Source organism: Conger conger, chromosome 6 (genome assembly GCF_963514075.1).
Source record: "Conger conger chromosome 6, fConCon1.1, whole genome shotgun sequence".
NCBI classification, from domain to species: Eukaryota; Metazoa; Chordata; class Actinopteri; order Anguilliformes; family Congridae; genus Conger; species Conger conger.
This window is the reverse complement of record NC_083765.1, coordinates 52670664-52692919: the sequence shown is the minus strand read 5'-3', so window position 1 is coordinate 52692919 and position 22256 is coordinate 52670664. Positions and strand designations below refer to the sequence as shown.

At 41.2% G+C, this 22256-nt stretch overlaps 3 protein-coding genes across 3 annotated transcripts; 2 read left to right on the top strand and 1 right to left on the bottom strand.

The window, feature by feature from the left end:
- Window positions 1–558: 558 nt before the first annotated feature.
- Window positions 559–3271, top strand: terb2 (telomere repeat binding bouquet formation protein 2). The gene is made up of 6 exons (XM_061246968.1): window positions 559–568; window positions 838–919; window positions 1141–1280; window positions 2384–2459; window positions 2734–2822; window positions 3013–3271. The coding sequence occupies exons 1-6, from the start codon at window positions 559–561 to the stop codon at window positions 3159–3161; spliced, it is 546 nt and encodes a 181-aa protein (XP_061102952.1). The 3' UTR covers window positions 3162–3271.
- Window positions 2492–7205, bottom strand: si:dkey-1h4.4 (uncharacterized). The gene is made up of 4 exons (XM_061246847.1): window positions 6727–7205; window positions 5802–6222; window positions 3731–3870; window positions 2492–3525 (listed from the first exon to the last, which is right to left on the bottom strand). The coding sequence occupies exons 1-4, from the start codon at window positions 6895–6897 to the stop codon at window positions 3454–3456; spliced, it is 804 nt and encodes a 267-aa protein (XP_061102831.1). The 5' UTR covers window positions 6898–7205; the 3' UTR covers window positions 2492–3453.
- A 191-nt stretch (window positions 7206–7396) lies between these two features.
- Window positions 7397–20020, top strand: sord (sorbitol dehydrogenase). Its single transcript, XM_061245654.1, has 9 exons — window positions 7397–7788; window positions 8310–8343; window positions 11289–11453; window positions 12168–12327; window positions 12653–12771; window positions 14501–14566; window positions 15971–16149; window positions 18784–18905; window positions 19693–20020. The coding sequence occupies exons 1-9, from the start codon at window positions 7735–7737 to the stop codon at window positions 19856–19858; spliced, it is 1065 nt and encodes a 354-aa protein (XP_061101638.1). The 5' UTR covers window positions 7397–7734; the 3' UTR covers window positions 19859–20020.
- The last annotated feature ends 2236 nt before the right edge of the window (window positions 20021–22256 follow it).

Genomic DNA, 22256 nt, shown 5'->3' with positions numbered 1-22256 from the left:
GTTGGCGTCTATGGTTAGGGAAATGGTTGATGGAGCAAGGCCTAGTCTACCACAGTTTTATTTGTTTTGATATTCTGTACTAGTGAACGTTATTAATTAGTAAACGTTAGAGTAGAAAATTAGCTACGCAATGTTCTAGTCATTCTAACAAACACATATTTTATACATAAAAGTACTTGTAGATTCTTCTTTACCGCTTGGTATTCTTTATAATACCATAAAGCCCACTTTTAACACACATTGTACTGTTTTGTTTTTTCATACCGTTAGGCAGGACACAGGTTAGTTAGCTCGCTAGCTAACGTAGCCATGTATTACTGCAAATCGAAAAATAACCTGAATCGACAGTTCTAATCAATGTTGACTGTTCTCGTGGACTAGCTAGCTAGCTCATTCAACACATTAGAGGAGAAAAAAACTAAACAAACTGGGAATGTTTACTAACAGGAAGGCGTGGTTTTCAAACAGTGTGAGTGAGGGGCTTTGTCGTCTGTGGGGTAAGTATCAGTTGTGATAGCCCGCAAAGGTAACGTTTAAGGCTATTGCAAGAAAGCCAACATGATCGAACGTCAGTTTTTGCCCATCTACCTCGTTGGTGTTACGTTAATTTTTTTTTTAATATAATTGGGTGGTTGTAAAATTTTCGTGAATGTTTTGTGAGACAGCTAACGTTACATATTCTGGCCTACTTGGGATATGTGTAGGCCTATCCATTTACGTAATTTCCATTGCAGTCTAATGTTGATCAGTTTATTCAAAACTGAAAGTTACAACACTACAACGATGAATGCAAAAAAAATTACTTACTAAAAGTTTTTGCTTTTTTTAAAAATTCAGTGTCAGAAGGTGGCACCATCGTTAGCTGGACATCTGCAGATTATCTATTCAGTGACGATGCGTCCAGTCCTGATACGCAAAGGTAGGCTACTGTTACTATGCTGCACTGTTACTATATTTCAAACTATGATGTTATAGGGTCAAATTATACAATTTGCGCTGTTTTGTCGTTAGATCCAAAAGTTAGTAAAGTTCAATTTCCAAATGTTTGCTCATGCTTGAAAGTCATGGCACATCCAGAGGCAATACATAATATTTGTATTAATAATTATAAGAATAATTGAGTGTAGCCAACATTCTCAGGATATTTGAGAGTGTGGACTATGCAGAGGACAGGGTGACGGTTTTCCACAGTCTGTACCTCTCTGCGTGTGAAAAGACCCAGAGCACAGAGTCTGTCTCCATCGGCCACTACGTGCTGCCCCCAACCTGCATTCAGAAAGGTGAGGAAACTGGGCAGTTGTTGCGCCTTACCACTTGACTTGGTCTGGCAAATAGGTACAACTATTCAACACATTTATTTTAAAATGCTAATTTCAGCGGAGATTGACCGGCTTTGGAAAAGTAGCATCTGTTCAGAGAAACTCAAGTCCCGAGTTTGAAATTCCGTCTACCGTCCGTTATTCCTTAATCCACCCATCAGCTATTTTTCGGGGGAGTGGTTTCTCTCCCTAAATATAGTGGTTCATCCAGCTGAGGGGATACACCAGGACATCATTTCAATTTATTTTTTCAAGGGGACCATTTCAATTCAGTTTTATTAATGTATAGCACTTTTCACATGTAAAAAAAACAAAAAGAAAACTACCCAATGGGAAGACATCCGGGGAGAAACCCGGTTATAGAGGGGGAGCCCATCCTCAAGACTACCAAAACACTTTATTAGATATTTATTTACATTTTTACACTTTATTAGGTATTTACAGCTGGACCTCTTGACCACGTCTGCTTGCTTTTATGCATTTATTTGCCACTGGCTGTTGAAATATTTGCATTAACAAGCTGGTGTTCAGGTCTACCTAATACATTGCTCAGTGAGTGTGCATTGTCAAATTATCTGAAAGTTGTTTTTCACACTGTGACCTCTCTCAGACTGTAATTTGTTTATTTCAGGTCCCTGTTTTACTCACAATCCATTGCACTAAAACTGTGTATTGAAGCAGAAGTGCTCCCAGTGTTACGAGTTATGTTGGGGTCCTAATACAATGCACTGCGATGGAATCCATTTTTTCACATTTTCAGAAGTAAAAGCAGCTGTTGGACTGTTCATCTGGGAGCTAGTGACGAATCAGGAAGAAGTAAAGGTTATCGCTTAATCTGTGAAACAAACTACACTGTTTTAGTAGTGCCAGCTACTGTATAGCACTGCAAATATTTTTTGCATTTACTTTCTATTCACTCCTAGTAACATATATTACTATATTCAAAATATACTCATATAAACATAATATATGTTTCATATATAATAGACACAATCATCAATTTTCAATCATCTCAATATGCTTATAAACAAGTGGCATTTATTTTAAGGTTCCGTTTGGAAGAGCATTTTTTGGGAAAAATATGGCATTGGAGTTACCGAGGCCCCAAAATGAGCGACCCAGAGAAGAAACAAAGATAAGGTTTGTGGATACTGCACTCTGTCTGTGGCCCTTTGGATCAGTTGATGCTCGTTCCACTAGGGGTCCTAATTTGCTCAATTTTGAGCAATAACCTGCTATGTGTGTTTCAGGGGACAGAACATCTTTCTTCATCGGCTAAAATAGAAAACAGGTCCTTTATTAGCCTATGGGTGTTTACCGTTTAGACATGTGACTGTACAGTAGAATGCAACTAGTGACATAAAAGTCAGCTATTCAATTGTGTACTTACACATTTTTAATCATTTCATGTAAGCCAAGAAGCTGACGTATTGACAACACCTCAGAAACAAACTTCCCAGTGCTGTAATGTACAGCAGTACCCCGTCAATAACATGGTCACAGGTAATGTAGACTTTTTAAAGCTAACAGATTTGAAATGAACATGTACCACATTAACTCAGTAACACTCAGTAACACATGAAAAGTGACAAAGAGTTTGTGTAACATACTTTCTTTGCAGACGTGCTCACATGGTGTCCACGCCAACATGATCGGAAACGTATATTACAGCTTATCTTTCTTCTCTTCACAGGATATGTTTTCATTGATGCAATGACAAGGTTTTCGGGCGAACTGCATGACTTCCTTCCAGGCCACCCTGGGTTCTTAGTTTCTAAAGCTCACAATGAAAAATACAGCATTACATCAGATGAAGAAAGAGCAGTGAGGTGTGTGAAATGATGGCCTTTACACAGGCAATGGCTGTATATGCTCTTCACGTGTCATCAAACTGTTCATCTACATCTCCTACCATTACACTGTAAAACATGATCAAATGTAGTACATTGTAAAATACTGCTCTTAAAAATTAAAAGAAATTTTTTTTTTGACATGACTTGAAATGATTTTTAATTTGCAAGATGTTCCTGGTCTAAACATACTGCACGGAATGGCCTTACAGTGATAATAATCAGACTTTCGTACAGTTACAATCTTTCAGTCTCGTAGTTTGTACAATTTAAGATTATACTGTCTATGAAACAGTTTTATGGGTATCTGTAACTTCTACTTCTTTCACGTCTCCCAGCAAAATGAAATCCAAACCCTGGTGAGAAAAATAAATGCAAAGGTATGTGTCAATCACTGAGGAAACGCACTAAAATAAATTACATCATTGATATGCCACAATTTAGAATATGTCCACTATGTTTAACTCAGATTTACTGTACAAGAAGAGGCATCTGAAGGCAGGTACTGTATCAGTGGGATAAGCTTACATGCCAGTGCAGGGCTCAACATTTCTTTGTTACCTTCCAGTGTTTTGGCCTGTCTCGAAATGGGTTCTCTCTGAGGTCAAGTTTTGTCATCCTGCTAAATCCGAGGATCATGTCATCTGCCAGAGATGTGATTTGGTTGGACTTCATGGACAGCACATGAAGACTGGCCATGTCTGGAACATAGATTGAGTGTTTTACACACATGCTGAATTTGTCAAGACACATGGCATCTACAGTACACACCCATATATGGGGAACCAAGTGATCTGTATGGGGTCACACTATCCCAGCAGAAAAGGGACACTTTTTGTTTGAGCCACTGTTATCTCGAATGATTACTCAGCGTCTATTTTTTTTGTTTACAGTACATCACTGGATATTTACTTTTGCCATCTGGACTGAAAGGCACAACAGCAGTGTCCTACCTGGGAACAGAACTTAAACCTTTGGGTAAACAATAGAGCCCCACACCTTGGCCCGATTTCTAAAATATTTCCTTTACACATATTGTACAAAACCTAGAGAAATGGTTAGGGTCACAGAGACGTTAAGTTACTTCTTGATATGACAATCTTTAATCCAAAGCATTACCAAATCATCAAATAGTCACATATAACATATTAAATGATGAATAAGTGACCTTCCTCCATCATGTCTTCGTATCCATAAAGCTTGAAAACCATAAGTCTACTGATTACTTAATGAAAATGATCTATTTTATTTTTACATTTACGTTTAACATTTGACCTGAAAGGACTCTTAACCTGGGTTTGTTTGTATGTTTCTGATTGTCGCACTTGTTGATCTGTGCATGAAATGTAGTGCTTGTATCATAAAATGCACAACATCGACCTGAATCATTGGTTTGAATATCGCGTGACAGTACTGAGCCATTCCACACCTGGAGGCACCTCAGCACCTCTTGTTCTCTGTGTTATGAGATAAAGAATTCCTGCAAACTTGAGCTTCGTACTTCCATATTCGTTTTCCCGTTAGAGCCATTTAAATATCTGGCAATATGTTTATTTCCTCTGCGTGATGGAAAGGTATGGCCATTTGGGGACATAATGCTATGATTTATGACTTTTAAAAGGAAGTGTCACGTGATTCATCATCACAGGCTGGTACAGCTTTCGGGAACCTGGTATTTTCCTTGTTCCTCAAGTCTTAGCCTTTGTGATCAGTTTAAAGAACACTGTAGGCTGTCTGTGGTACTGTCAGGACATGCTGAAAGTAATTCCTGTCCAAGTTCAGGAAATATATATATATATGTATATATGTATACATGGGATATTGTATATATTGGAAATATTATAAATTAATAAGATATTTAATTTGTATTTATTTTTCTTATTAATCCTATCGCCCTCTTGCACTTTGTTATATTTCTTAATATTTAATGCTTCTGTACCCATTTATTAATCTTTTATTTTAATGTATTGTGAAGCACTTTGTGCTGCACTCAGGTGTATGAAATTAGTTATTTAAATAAAGGGTGATTTATTGATTGGTTGATATGTTTAAACTTGCAACATATGAATGTTTTATAATACAGGTCATTCCTTGATGCTGTGATTTGAAATGAGGTCATATTTTCAATAAATTAAAGTATATTTTCAAGTAGCATTTGGAGTCATACCAAAGCAATAAGCCCTATTAACAGAACAGTTGATCAAGGATGTATGCAGCCCCGTTTAAAAACTGTAATAGCTTACAGCGGCTGTGCTGGTAATGGCAATCACTCTCTTCTGTTTCAGATAATAGGGGTTTTACAAGTATGTAAAGATGCACGAAGTTAGGCTAGAATGTGGCCTAGTTTCAAATGTGTACTGAACCTACCCCAACAGGTTTTTATTAGGTCAGGCGATATGTTAATTTCTTCTGCTTGATGAAAAGATATGGCCATTTGGGTACATAATCCTATGATTTGTGACTTTTAAAATAAAGTGTCACATGATTTACCGTCACAGGCTGGTACAGAACCCGGTATTTTCCTTGTTCCTCAAGTCCTAACCTTTGCGATCAGTTTAAAGAATACTGTAGGATTTGCACGTTATGGTTATGACAAATGTTTGCTGTAACATACCCTTATCAAATCCCTAACCTGATAATGGCCTTGGCACATGCAGAAAGTAATTCCTGTCCAAATTCAGGAAAACCAGAGACTCCAGCTGATTCATATCCTCGGGGAGGTCTTGCAGATGGTTGCCGGCGAGGTTCAGCCACCGAAGCCTGCTGAGGAGTCCAAGCTCGGAGGGAACGGCTGAGATGCTGTTGTTGTGCGCACCGAGTTTCCTGAGCTGTCCGAGTCTGCCGATGGAGCTCGGCAACGAGACGAGGCCGCAAGCAGCCGCCCAGAGTTCCCTCAGCTCGGCGAGGTCTCCCAGCGCCTCTGGCAGGAAGGTTAGGGGGTTTCGGTTCACACCCAAAAATGTTAGATGTTTCAAGGATCCTATAGTACTGGGAAGCACAGTCAAACGGTTGCCATCAAGCACCAGCTCCTCAAGCTTCTCCAGATCGAGAATCTCAAAACAAACAAAAAAAAACAGGCCTAAACATCAAAGGCCATTTCAGACTGATAGAACAGCAACTGTTAATCACCTTCAGAACTACGGGACTATAAATCTGAGTTAGTGTTGTAAGGGTTTCTGTTGTCACTTTTGCATATGTGAATTTTAAAATAGTATAAAACAGAATTCAAATTAGTATTTATTAGATCTCCCCCTGCTTGAAAGAAAACATCTCTCAGGCTAGATTTTGAAACAGCTGGTAGCAGGCTGACCAGTTCAGACCTGCTCCTAGCCTGACATGGTTTGACCAGCTAGCAATTCAGGCTACCAGCTGCTTTTAAGGATAGTGGTTATGCTCACGTAACATTAGTCATGGTGGAAATGGATGTTTGAATGGAAATATCATGCAAAGGGGTCGGTTAACTAATTAACAATATATTGGTTCATTCTTTTACGAACTTAATTTTTGTTGAAAATGGCATCAGACTGCCAACACCAGTTGCAGGCCGCCTCTCTTACCTCGCTTGGTGGCAATAGGAGGTGATTGTCGTTTAGTAGCAGTCTTTTCAAATGTGTTAATTTTGACACGGCAACGGGTAGTACAACCAGTTCGCGATTACTAATATTTAACCAGTCAAATCCTTTAGATTGACATTCAGTTAACAATTCATCCACGTCCATTGTTTCCATGCCAATAATTACATTTAGCCAGCAGATACACTACTTTGTTCGTAAAGCCAAGGCAACTTGTATTAGTGTTGACAATTTCCATGGAAACCCCACTTAGTAGGAGCCATAACATCCGGGTCTTAAACAGGAATGTGGAATAGAGCGATTTGTTTTTGCAGCAGATAGGTAGATATATAGATTCTGTAGTTCGTGCTAAATCAACCTGCTCCTAATGGTAACATTGTCGTTGGAATTAGCTATAGCTAGCAAGAATACAGTCAGGCGTATCTGTCTATGTACATGCTGATTTAGTTCTGTTGACACATGTCTTGTCCACTGGAGGAGGCAAGTGTCTATTCACATGCGGAAGTAAGGTGGGGGGCGAGAGTTGCATTATTGTAACACCGTAATGTTTATAATAAAGGAGTACATGCCGCAAAAACACGGAGTGGTATAAGATCATCAACCCCTTCCTGATTTAGTTCATCTACTGCATAGCCTATGTTGCACATCGTTTCAGTTGAATGTTTTTTTCTCGACAGACAAGCTTTCTTGCAAGCTATTTAAATCAATTACTATCGTTTCCAATACAACGTGATTAAATGTCCTCGTACTAGGTCATTTACAAGGCAATTTACATAGTGACAATCCACGCTGAACAACACTCCTGACCTGACTTGTACCAGCTTTAGCTTGATAGTTAGCTAATCGCGGAATTGCGCAAGTTCTACCATTTTTGGTAGTCAAAAGCAAGAACATGTACTTTGAGCACTTGTTTAGCTGAGAGAGAGAGAGGTGTGCTGCAGCGCTCTCCCCGGAGCAGTCAAATTTGGCACGGAATTATATCGGATTGTCAATATGGATAAAGAAAATCTATCCGTGGTGGTGCATTCTAAAGGCGATCTCAGATTGGTACTGTGTTGTTAATTCTGCTAGAGCCCATCCAGCTAGTATTATTTTTATTTAGCTTGACGAATGACAAGTGAATGTATTAATCCATTAGCTAACTCTCTGTATCATTCATGGGAAATGGCTTTAATAATGCTATACATCTTGCGGAGTGATCTATATCAAACAATTTAATTTGCAATTTAGCTTGCCTACTAAGTGGGGTTTCCGTGGAAATTGTCAGCACTAATACAAGTTGCCTTTACGAACAAGGTTGGCAGCAAAGTATTCGGCTATATCTGCTGGCTAAATGTAATGTCTTGGCTATTGCTCAATTTGCTACTGCGCGTGTTCTCTGCACATTCCCTCATCGGAAACATTTCTTACTGTATGATATTAATTGGAAATCTGTTATTATGGAGCTTCTTCCGATGGTAGAAAGTTAATAGCTTCTGCGGCAGCTAGCTGCACATGCAACGCCATACTTTTACAGTAGAATTACTTGTAATTGGTATTGCAACTGATTTGTTATTGGTCTTTAACAGGAACATCGCGCTGTTCCTGAACCAGGTCCAAATGGTACGTTGGCCACGAAGAAACGAACTGTTGATGGCTGTATGACTATAAAAGTACTGTATTTGTAACAGTGTTTTAAAATGAAATTATAATATGTGCATTTGTGTGATGGCGTCAACCAGGCCAGGATTTCCCCCCAGTCCATTGTTGGGTGCTATACAGTAGATTGTATCATCTAACCTATTTCCTGTCTGAAGGCTTAGCCTCTTGCATTCACACTAGACCTTCCCGACACATGTACAAATAGTCTACATTGCTGCAGGGCTAGAGATGTTTGTTTCCGCCAGTTATCCTGGCTTGGTTAGCTCATCGCGACATTGGCTCAGGAGGTAAAAGCAGTCGTCTGGCAGTCGGATGGTTGACAGTTCAATCCTGCCCTGCCTCTGAGCTGGACACCTAGTCCCCAATTGCTCTAGCTAGTTGGTGTCTTACATGGCCGTTGGTGTGTGAATGGGTGAATAAGAAGCATACATTGCACAGCGCTTTGGATAAAGGCACTATGTAAACGCAGACCATTTACCATTCATCGCATATGCAAGTGCATCTCTAACCAATCAAGTTTGTCCAATCAAGTTATCAAAATATTTTGCTAAAATGTCTGATCATGTATATGACTTTTACATAATTAAGAATAGAAGCAGGCATGGAATCCAGAACCAGACCTGTTATCAGCTCTATCTCCCATTGAGACCTTCTCACAGCTACCTACTTATGCTGGTACTGTCTCCTTGCTATCCATGTTTTCTGCCACACACAGTCTGCCTGCCTGCCTCCTAATCTAATAACTACCCTCTTCCTGTCCATGGATGTGCGATCTTCTATGTGCATATAGACCAGGGGTGCACAGCAAGGGCTGATCTGTTTCAGGATTTTATGGCAACTTCTGCTTTTAATTATTATAATGAGCTCAATCATGTCCAAATCTGACGTGTATAAGCACCAGATACAGTTAAAGTCTGCAGGTGTATCTTAAAGATTTTACTGATCCAGTGCAGGAGTGAACCAGTGTAGTATGTAGAGCTGTCAGAAAACTAAAATTAAGGTAACTGGTTGGAACAAAAACCAGCACGTTGATCAGCCCTCCAGGACCAGAGTTGTGCACCCCTGATATAGACCCAAACTGACATCCACTGAAAGAAACTTTGAGAAAAATGTGTCCACTGTCCTACCTGCCTATCATGTTTCACAGCATCATACTTTATGTAAAAATTCAAGGCTACAACAAACAACCTATAAAATCTCTTTTCTGCTTTCTCCTCTCTTCCTAGCCCACCTCCCCCTCCACTCTTACAGCTGACGTTTTTGCTTCCTACATTGAAACCAAAATAACTGATACCCATTACATGCCAACACATTCCCATAACCACTTGCCCACTACTCCTGCTGTCAATCTTCCTAGCCTCTCTGGATTTTCAACCGCCTCCAGTGTTGATCTCCTGCAGCTCGTATCAAGTTTCCAGCTTCTTTCCCCCTTGACCTCATCCTCTCTCCCCTTTTGCAGTCCTCCAGTCCTGTACTTCTGCCATTAATCTCTGCCATGGTCAACATGGTCAGTGTTTCACTGAACACCGGTTGTGTCCCCAGTGACTTCAAGCTCACTGAAAAACAACAAACCTTGAATTCACCTGAAGTTCAAAATTATCGACCATTATCCCTTCTCCATTTTCTGTCTAAAACCTTTGAACAGGCTGGATCCACTCAGCTTATCTAACTCAGAGTAGCCTCCCTGACCCAGTGACTTCAAGCTTGCCTGAGTAATATCCTTACTGAAAAAACAAACAAACCTTGGATTCACTTGCAGTTCAAAATTATTGACCTTTATCCCATCTCCATTTTCTGTGTAAAACCTTTGAATCCACTCAGTTTATACATTATCTAATTTAGAGTAGCCTCCCTGATCCCAGTCGGTCTGGCTTCATGGCTAACCACTCTTTTCTGTCATGGAAGCTTTCTGCAAAAGCACCATCCATGTCAACTGCTTTGATCCCACTTGACCTTTCTGCTGCAGTTGATACAGCTTACTGTCAAGTCCTTTGGCAGCCCTGACTGAAAAGGGGGCAAGGCCCACAAATTATTATTCTCATACCTGTCTGACCACTCCTACAATTTACATTATATTACATGTCATTTGGCTGATGCTTTTATCCAAAGCAGTTGATTAGACTACGCAGGAGACAATCCTTGGGCTAAGGGCCTTGCTCAAGGGCCCAACGGCTGTGCGGATCTTATTGTGGCTACACCGGGGATCATACCACCGACCTTGCGGGTCCCAGTCCTGTACGCTGTTTTGCCTACACACCAAATTTTTTGTCACAGTAATATTTCTCAGAGGCTTTTCTACCATAGTAAATTCTCAATTTTCCTGTAGAACATTTATGTCCTAAGATTACTAATCTAGTTTTACTGAACTAGGCTTTAATATTGCTTTCACCTGTGACCTTGATTTATGCAAATGCATAGCTGCCAACTCTCAAGCTTTCAGCATGAGACAAACGCATTTGCCTATGCGTGTGAAAACAGGCAAATGCGTGTGTCTCACGAAAGCGTGAGAGTTGGCAGCTATGCAAATGCCTAAATGTGAATGTGTGTAATGGGTGAAATTTATCTGTAATACTGGTACTAGAGTGTAATATCAGGGGTTCTGAAACTGTCAAGAGTCCAAGTCCCTTCCCCTGTGTGCATTTGTGTGTATGTGTGTGTGTGTGTGTGTGTGTGTGTGTGTGTGTGTGTGTGTGTGTGTGTGTGTGTGTAAAAGTGCATTTACACTGTAACTTGCATGACACATCTGTTCCGAGCTTGGTGAGAATGTCAGTGTAAATCATACAGTATTATAGTCTATTTTAAAGAGTAAGCCTTATTTTTCATTTATCTGTTGGTCTCTCAACCACTGGGCCTCAAGCAACATTTTGGGAGCCACTGTAACGGGCCTGTTTTCCCTGTGTTGTCAGAGGTGCTGTTGCAGATGCACTCTGTTGGGATATGTGGCTCAGATGTCCACTACTGGCAACATGGACGCATTGGTGACTTTGTGGTCAAGGAGCCTATGGTTCTGGGTCACGAGGCCTCAGGCCGTGTCATAAAAGTGGGGTCAGAGGTCAAGCACCTCCAGCCAGGCAAGTACAACACAAGACATTGTCTTGTGATTTATTGTTTCATCCCATATTTATTTTTACTATAGAAATCATGTAGTGCATTACATGCCCATACTAACGAGTGCTGAACAGAGGAGGCCATGAGATAAGAAAAATCCAAAGATCCAAAGAGACCTGAACAATAGAGATGTGTGTCAGAGCTTTATTTTAATTTATAAACTATATTATGCAACCTGTCAATGGTTGGGCGTGATCACCAAACATTGGTCAGATACTTTACTTTTAATTTGGCTATCGATTTGTAAAGAAATGCCTGACAAAATTTCTTCTTCTTTCACATGACAGTAATTTGTACTTTATCATTTGTAACATGTTTTGTTTAAAATGTTCAAGCATGTACTGGACGTTGTTTGCATTTCTACCAACGTACAAATATTTTAAGTTCTTCAAATACTTATTTGACCCAAGTCTGCTGATTATCATGGTTGTAGCTCCTGACCTTTGGACAGTAGTGCAGGAGGTCTACAATGTAAAAACACTGGATTGTGCATCATAATGAATCACGTATGAATGAAATAAAGAATACACTATGCACATAGTGAAATGGAATCAGCTGGCCAATACATATTTGGCAGACAGTACCTAAGGAGTTAGCACTATGCACATTGATGGTTTAAAGTTAAAACAGATTGAGTGATGAATGCATGACATTTTTCCCCCTGTCTTTAACTGCAGGTGACAGAGTAGCAGTCGAACCTGGAGTCCCCCGCGAGATGGATGAGTTTTTCAAAACTGGCCGCTACAACCTGTCGCCGACCATCTTCTTCTGTGCCACGCCCCCAGATGACGGGAACCTCTGTAGATACTACACACATAGTGCCGACTTCTGTTACAAGTGAGTGATCTGCCAAATTGTGTTGCACCCTCCTGTCTCATTTTTTTTTTTTAAGTTATCAAATACCCATATCACCCATGTGAACCACCAAATTTCTACAAGCACACTATGCCAAGATCAAAGGAAATTCCAGAAGAAATTTATTTTTATATTTTTTTCATGATATCAGTCTGGAGAGGGCTACAAAGCCATTTCTTAGGCTCTGGGACTCCACCAAGCCACAGTGAGAGCCATTGTCGCCAAATGTCACCGTCAGTGTATTGCAGAAATATCTCATGCCCACTTTTCCAGTAGCATGAACAAAATGGCGTGTGTTTCCTCACAGGCTGCCTGACACCGTGAGCTATGAGGAGGGGGCTTTGATCGAGCCCCTGTCCGTGGGGATCCACGCCTGCCGCAGGGCTCAGGTGACGCTGGGCAGTGCCGTTCTGATCTGCGGTGCAGGTAACGCGCGACTCGCCGGCGCCTCGGCCATTCCACCTGCATCATTCTGCGCCAACACGGAGCCGCGTCAGATCTGTTCGTAGGCCTTAATGTTGTAGCACAGTGGTCGCCAAACCCTGTTCCTGGAGATCTACCGTCCTATAGGTTTTCACTGCGACCCGAACAAAGCACGCTTTCAGATCTCATTGAGCTGCTAAGTCATTCACTCATTGCGTCAGGTGTGCCAAATTAGGGTTGAAGTGAACACCTTGAGGACGTTAAATAATCTCTAGGATCAGAGTTGGTGACACCTGTTGTAGCACATGTCAGTATACCCAGGGCAGATAATATTGTCCTTCCCACATTCACAATGGACTGTTAAACATGAAAATCAAATAAATACGTCACTTGCTGGACAATCGTTTTAAAAACAGGCGCTGCCTTGATTATGGGAGCGTCAAATAGGACAATCATTATCTACATAATACATTTTATTTCCTTCCAATGAGGAATATTTCCAGTGAGTGTTATCAGATACAAATCATCTCCTCCCATTCACACATAGCAACACATGCCCAAGATGCTGCAGCACTGATAGGTTAATTCTATTCCTCTTAGTGTTTCTGTCCATAGGGGGTTGAGTCTTTAACAGGGCTGGACATTAACGGTTGCCCTTGGCAACCAGATTTGGACAACCATTACGTGGCCTCTGGTTGCATTCCTTGGCAACTGCTTTTTCCTATCTGTATAAGTGGGAAAGAGAGAGATGTGTGATTAATGTGCTTTGTTAGGGATAATGACTCCAGGGCCGGGTGTTATGCAGTTTGAATGGCCAAGGCGGAGGTAGTACATTTCAACACTGTGTTCAAACTGGGTCATTAAGATAAGGTCATTATCCCCCCAAAAAAACACATTAATCACACATCTCTTTCTTTACCACTTATACAATGGCGTACCAACCAAAAAATATTATTCTAATATTTTTTTATTTTACATTACATTACATGTTATTTAGCTGACACTTTTTATCCAAAGCGACTTACAGTTAATTAGACTAAGCAGGCGACAGTCCTCCTGGAGCAATGAGGGGTTAAGGGCCTTGCTCAAGGGCCGAATAGCTGTGTGGACCCTATCATGGCTACACCGGGGATTGGACCACCAACCTTGCGGGTCACAGTGATGGAAATGCTACTGTGTTAACGTTACTTAACTTACTGTACTGTAGAAACATGACTCAAATATTCCAGAAGAATCCCACACCCTATAATTTAGCAACGAATGTGTTTTTATAGTCCCTTAAGTCCCAGTCGGATTAGATGAACAGGCTTTCTGCTGGGTTCCCTGTCGCTCAGTTAGAGTAAGCTTAATTGTGGACAGAATTACATTTTGAATGGAGATTCTCCATACAAATTCAGTATAGGCCAAGGCTAAGATTAATCTGTGTCTTTTACTGGAAGAGGATTGCTGTGAAGTAATTGTTAAAACAAAGACACACCAAAAATGATATTGTGCTTACATAATTACCAAATTGCATATTTCAGCAGCCAGAAGCTGATGCTTGCTAATCACTTTTGCCTGGCAACCACTTTTAAAAGTTAGCGTTTTCATATTGAGAAAGTCATGACCTAATTTTATTGCATACTGTACATTATGTATATTGCCAGCTACTGTCCTTTGTTTTATAGTGTTTTATGTTTTCTGTGGCCTTATTTAACTGTGATAACATCCCTTCCTCTGAATTTAATCACAGGACCAATTGGGCTAGTCTGCTTGCTGGTTGCCAAGTCGATGGGTGCATCACTGGTGGTAATCAGTGGTAAGTGGATACCTGACGGGAATCTTCCACAGTCATCAGGAAGTCCTTTGACATATAGGCGTCCCCAGAAATGGAATGAAGTTTTCGCTCCTTCCAGTCATTATCTTGTAAAATAACCATGGGAGGCAGCTGACTGAACAAAGGCAAGATTCCATAGAAGAGATAAGAATATAAGAGTATCTTTAGAATTTTAGTGTCGTCATCAAACGGTAAATACAGAGCACAGTTTATTACACACGCACAACACGTATCTATTTACTTTGTGTATCTAAAGATGTAGGCTAAATGAGTTCAGTCAATCAGTCAGTGTTTCAGTAGAATCCTTAAGTGGATACGTGGAGTGCCATAAAACATTTACACTGTAACTAGGGAGGAGTGCAATACCAGGCAAAATAACTCATCATTTATTTGCTTAGCAGCAGGTACCTGATCCAGACACGCACAGCTTACGTTTTAATGTAATGCTGCCCATTTATAAAGCTGGGTATTTACTTAAGCACTCCAGGTTAAATACCTTCACCTATGATCTCAGGGCCCCAACTGGTATTTTTACATGCAACCTCTGAGGTCCGTAGGGCTATACCCACCGTAGAGCATGATGACTGCACAGCAGTCTGCCTCTTTGACTGAACACTGACTGGACAGGTGTGTTACAGTAGCCCAGGGGTGCATGACAAGGGCCGATCCGTTTCAGGATTTTGTGCCAACTTCTGCTCTTAGTTATTTAATTGACTCAATCAAATGTTATCTGATCTATGTATGAGTACCGGCTACAGGTGCAGACTGCAGGTGTATCCCAATTTCTTTATTCATTTCTCCTTTATTTAACCAGATGAGTCCCATTGAGGTGGTTATCTCTTTTACAAGGGAGCCCTGGCCACGTGAGGAGCAAGCAGAGAGTGCAACATAAAAATCAAAATACAAAAGCACAACACAAATTAAACATTTATACAATCTCAAGTAAAAACAGTCTCAAGTAAAACAGCTGCCGACCTCAGTTTTTAGAGTCTGCAGTAAATTTAAAAAATGACTCGCAGGGATGAAGTAAATAAACATGCTTTTACTGTGCTCGAGTACAGGCTTGAACCAGGGTCATTTATAGAGCTGTCAGCAAATTAAAAACAAGGCAACTGGCTGGAACAAAAGACCAGTATGCAGACCAGTTGTGCACCCCTGGATTAAACGAATGTTAAAGACTGTACTGTTTCTTGGGACCATGAATAGAATAGAATACAATAGAGTTTTATTGCCATTTGCACAGGTACAATACAGTACAGGTACATTGGAATTCTTGTGCGTTCATGACCACCATAGAGCATGACTACTGTGACAACAGTCTGGCTCCTTGACTGAACTGAACTGTTGTGGCCGCTGTGTGACAGTACCCTTTCTCTCCCCGTGGAGACCTGAACGTGGACCGTCTGGCCAAGGCCAAGGAGCTGGGCGCAGACTTCCTCCTGCAGGTGAAAAGGGGGGAAACGCCCGAGGAGATGGCGAAAAGGGTGGAGGAGCACCTGGGCAGCCAGCCCCACATCACCATCGAATGCACGGGAGTAGAGAGCAGCATCCAGACTGCCATCTATGTAAGTGCAGTTATCACGTCACCATCGAATGCACGGGAGTAGAGAGCAGCATCCAGACTGCCATCTATGTAAGTGCAGTCATCACGTCACCATCGAATGCACGGGAGTAGAGAGCAGCATCCCAGAAAGGTCCCATGTTCACATTGTGTATATTGTTACATTACATTATTGGCATTTGGCAGATGCTCTTATCCAGAGCGATGTACAGTTGAATGACAAAGCAGTTCTTCTTAGTGTTTCTGTCCATAGGGGGTTGAGTCTTTAACAGGGCTGGACATTAACGGTTGCCCTCGGCAACCAGATTTGGACAACCATTACGTGGCCTCTGGTTGCATTCCTTGGCAACTGCTTTTTCCTATCTGTATAAGTGGGAAAGAGAGAGATGTGTGATTAATGTGCTTTGTTAGGGATAATGACTCCAGGGCCGGGTGTTATGCAGTTTGAATGGCCAAGGCGGAGGTAGAACATTTCAACACTGTGTTCAAACTGCAAGGTCATTATCCCCCCAAAAAAACACATTAATCACACATCTCTTTCTTTACCACTTATACAATGGCGTACCAACCAAAAAACATAATTCTAATATTTTTTTATTTTACATTACACTACATGTTATTTAGCTTACACTTTTTATCCAAAGCGACTTACAGTTAATTAGACTAAGCAGGCGACAGTCCCCCTGGAGCAATGCAGGGTTAAGGGCCTTGCTCAAGGGCCCAACGGCTGTGTGGATCTTATTGTGGCTACACCGGGATTAGAACCACCGACTTTGCATGTCCCAGTCATTTACCTTAACCACTACTCTACAGGCCGCCCCTGTGTGTTACTGTGGTATATATACTGTGGTTATTGTGGTATATTGGAAACAACTGCATCAAAAGTGCCGATCAAATTAAAGACTGAGGTAAAACAACAGATTCCTACTTAGGTTGTTGAGCCCATTGATTCATCTCAATCTTTAATTTGATCAGCTAAAATTTTTATCTCCTTTTTATGCAGTTGTTTGAAATGTATCACAAAAAGCACAATATGTGTGCCATCTGTATCTGTATGGTTACACTAGGACTCGGAACTGTACTGTCCACTCAGGTCCTCTTCACACTTGTACTTGTGTTTGATCTGCTTCGTTGTACATCACTCTGGATAAGAGCATCTGCTAAATGCCTTGTAATATAATGTAATGTAATGGCATGCAAAGGTGTTTACAGTACAATGTAGCTTTAGAGGGTAAATAATCCCTCTAAACTTGAAAAGAGTAATTAACAAAAATTAACAGCTTTTTAAAATACTGGAATTGCAAGTGTGGTTGAAACAAAAACCAGCATACACAGGGGAACCACTGATTCAGAGGACGCAAGTAACACATTTCACTTTATATACATTATGTGCAGACCTACAGCCCTACTTCAGCAAATAACTGAACTAATTATATCATCAAAATCTGAGGCTGGAGTAAAAACCAGCATACCCACGACCCTCCCTGGCATCAGACTAGAGACCACTGTGTTACATATTTTTGCCACTGCTCTTCTTAGCCATATAACAGATTGACTTAATGTTCAACATTAAATGTAGTCATTGGGCATTTACAAATTGTTTGAGAAGCTAGATTTCTTGGGGAGCTTGGTGGGGCTTCTGGAAAGAAAATAATTTCCTTCTGCACTTCCTTATTAATATATTTTGTGTTTAATCTTTTTCTTCAGTTTGTTTTAATCTCCAGTATTTTTGTGCAGGTTTCTTCTACGTTCACTTATTGGAAGTTTTTAGATTGTGTTATCTTTGACAGTGACTGGGACAGATTATGTGGAACTTTGTTAGTCATTGTTATTTCTGACCTGATCTTTATCAATTTACCTTCCATTGTTGATCTCTTTGAAGCCATCCCCTTGTTCATGCATGTTTTTACAGTAAGGAGCCAAATAGACATTCTGGGCATTCCAAATTGGCTGATCATGAAGAAGCCTGAGAACCAGTTCCCAACCACTTAAAATACAGAGGAGCAGGAAGGACTTAAAGTAGAATGACCAAATGCATCTTCAGTAAAAATAATTCCATACTGTATCAGCATAATCTACAGCTGAATCTAGTCCCAACTCCCAATTCCCAAATGCAAAGAGTCTTAGTGTCGCTTGTAGGACAACCTGAAAATCCAGACTCTGATGGTGTTGATGGGTCACAGACATCAGGAAGTCATGGCATAAAAAGGATGTGCAACCAACTACTAAATATGACTCTTTTATTTGACATTTTGTTAATTTGTCTCAAACATTGAAATGGGGGACTACATATGAAAAGTGCTGTAATGCACTTTGACCACATATTAATTGTTTGATTACAAACAGAGAAAATAAAATATTAAATCAGAAAAAGACAAGGTGACACCAAACGTTGAAACAATAGCATATGTTATAAATTGGTACCAAACCAGTTCGGTGCTTTGATTTGATGGCGGACTAATTTGCACGATTTAGGAAGCTTTGCACCTGTTGAAATGTATAATTAATTCTGTTAAAGCTCCACACGGAGTTGTAGATGATTACAACTGAACGTATAGCTATCATTCACTTTACGTTTAAACATGAGCGTTTAATGTTTAACTCACACTGAGCCCCCGTTTGAATCCCTGTCCGAAAGGCGACCCGAAGCGGGGGAGTGGTGGTCGTGGTTGGCATGGGCCCGGCCATGGTCACCGTTCCCCTCCTCAGTGCTGGGATCAGAGAAGTGGACATCAGAGGAGTCTTTCGCTATTGCAACACGTAAATAACCTCCGCCTCCGCCTCTTCTTCATAGACAGCAGACTTGACCAGTGATGGTCATTCTCCCATTGGGACCCACTTGCCAGAAGGTTTTTGTTGTAAGCAGGAACTCGCACAACTCAGATTTAATGACTGAACCAATCAAACCAACCAAAAATGCTCTTGATTAGTTAAATCAGGTGTGTGAGTTCCTGGTTACAACAAAAACCTTCTGGCAAGTGGGTTCCGAGAACTAAAGTTGAGAAACGCGGACTTAGAAAGCTTCAGAGTAGCTGACTTTTCGCAATAGAGTTGAACCAATAAAGCAGTTATGTCAGTTAATTGTGTAATCAGCTGCTTCATTTCATCAATGCGCACTGGTGAGTAGCAACAAAAAACCTTCATGTTTTGCCCTTGTGCCTTTCCAAAGGGAAAACTCCAGCTAGGCCCTGAGGAACAGAACCCTATGGTTCTGCAGGACCATTTTTGTGTCCAATGAATGTGTAAATCAAGCAAGGCTACATTTCATCTTTAGTGGTGTTCCTGGAATGATAATTATGCATTTATGCTCTAAACGGATGTACATTCCAGACTTATCTTATCTTAAGCTTATCTTATCTTTACACAAACTCTGTGTACACTGCTGGATTTTACGGAAGCACCTGTAGAACTTGGCCCCTCCTGCGATCGAATCGGATGGAATGACTGAGTTCCAGCCACGGTTAGCTGACAGTTGTGCCATACTGCTGCCTGTGATGATGGTGGGCCTGTGGATGTGCCCACATTGGCTGTGCTCTCCCTCTTACAGCTGGCCGATGGCAATCGCCATGTTGGCCTCCAAGAAGGTGAACGTGAAACCCCTGGTGACGCACCGCTTCCCCCTGGAGAAGGCCGCGGAGGCCTTCGAGACCACACGCCAAGGCCTGGGCGTCAAAGTCATGCTCAAGTGTGACCCCAATGACCAGAACCCATGAGCAAGAAAACAGAGGGGTCACCCCACAGCATCCAAGCTTGACATATTCCCCACTGTAGCTTTCTCCTTAAAAATCTATTGACCTCTCACTCAATGTAGCTCAAGGTTTTATTGAACACCGCTCTGGTGAAGATGTGAAATTAAACTTTGACAGCGACAAAGACCCTGATTCACCTGTTGCCTTTGTGATCAAACTGCACTGTAATCAGGAAAAACTGCAAGCACCTGATTAAAACCAATTAGCACTTATATAAACAAAGTAGGATTAAAGGGGCAGTAAGCCCCAAAAATGAAATTCGGGTCTGTTTCCACTTTCCTGTAGCATAGCGTGGTGGTTAAGGTAAATGACTGGGACACGCAAGGTCGGTGGTTCTAATCCCGGTGTAGCCACAATAAGATCTGCACAGCCGTTGGGCCCTTGAGCAAGCCCTTAACCCTGCATTGCTCCAGGGGAGGATTGTCTCCTGCTTAGTCTAATCAACTGTACATCGCTCTGGATAAGAGCATCTGCCAAATGCCTATAATGTACCTGGAGTAGTGTCTGTCCATTTAGAGATGTGTTTCAGGAGTAGTGTCTGTCCATTTAGAAATTTAGCAAATCGTATGGGGTCTTCGACTTGTGGCTTTAAAGCACCAGAAATTTACATTTTTAAAAAGTGTTCTGCAGTGACTGATAAGATAACTATAACTGCTGTGTGTCTGTGTTTGTGTCCTTGGATTGGAATAGGTATGGCTGTGCAAAATAGCTTTTGATTTGGTTTTGATGTCATATTCTGACATGGCTAGCAACATTAGTTTGTATATTATTAAGGTCCACAGTTGCACAAGTCAAGCACAGATCAAAAACGCATTTGTTATAATTTATATGCTGCTAATGGGTATTCCCTACACCCAACAGTGGGGTTTGGACCAACATAAAATCATGATTTACAGCCACACATTGGAGAGAGATCTTTGTAGAACCCGCACAGCTAGACCAATGAGGGAATAGCTGGAGGTGAAGGGACGACGAGTTTTTCCCTGGCTGTTGTGAAGTGAATGAGAGATTTTAATTATCATCCTCCGTCCAAGGACAGAGCACAATTATGTTTAAGAATATACTGGGTCCATTGCCACGGGTCGGATATGGATTGACCTGCCCCATATCCCGCTTACAGCTGGCCAGAAACGGATCAGCACAATTCTTAATATTCTCCGTTCTCAAACGGGGCCGTATTGTACGCTTAGTGGTTACTATAGTTTTACTTGTTTATCTGACTCCATTTAAAATATAATTTAGAAATTTGGGTTTGTAACTTACGCAGACCTCGGGAGTGATTACACTCGACTCATACCTGCGCCACCATTACTCAATATATGCTCCCGGGATTAGCATTATTGCTGAAATCTCAGTTCGGTGGAGAACTCAGAGGCTGAGGGTCCAGTCAACACAATACATGCAAACCTGCCATCATAGTTGCGAGCCCAGGTCGGCGTAGCATTGTCTGGGCTCCTTGGAGCTAATTTGGCAGGAACCAGCGCCGTAACGCCCAAGGGTTCTCTTCGCATCAAATCAAAGCCGTGCGTCACCGACCCTTTAACGGGAAGAAACTTGACGGCCTCACAGTTTTAGGACTACCACAGGTGTACCAAGCCGCCGATCGGTCGGTCTCTAGCCACCATTTCCCCCTGAGTATTCAGTTGTAATTTAGGCTGAAAAGGTGCAAGATGAATTAGAGTCATGGAGATCACGCAAGTTACAAACAGAATAGTTTATTTGCAGACAGGTAGGCAGTTAGCGTAGAATATCATAGTCAATTACAATTAGACAAATTGAAAATAAAAATTATAGAGTAAATAGTCTTACCCAGCCTGCTTTCGCTACACACATATACAGAATATGCACAGTGTGGGAAGTCGAGTGCGATCTTCCCTGATAGGCTTGTCTCCCTGGCTTTTATGCCAAATCATGTGTTTGATCCAGGCGGCAGTGCCATCAATTAGCCTGGTGGGGTTGTCAAATCAAAAATTTAGGCCCCCTCCTTTGGGGTTTGTCAAGCAAGGGTAAATAGAGAATTAGATGATTTACCCGAGAGGACATTTCACTGTTTCCAGTTTTACCCTGAGTTCCTGAAACTATGGTTTATTAAACTCCATTTGGTATGGAATGTATCTCATCTGATTCCTTGATTTTAATGGATCACATCCATACCAAACAGATTATCCTAATGTTTTGTTATGGTGCAGTTATCATGAAACCTCCCTCCTGTGTATCCATTTTACATGTAATTCATGTTATTACTACAATGGACATAATGCAATACAACAAGGATCACATGGGCAATGTTTACAATATTTTACCGGGTCTATTGACCATCTCAACAACATCCAAGAGAGTAGTCACTGGGGTAATGACAGCA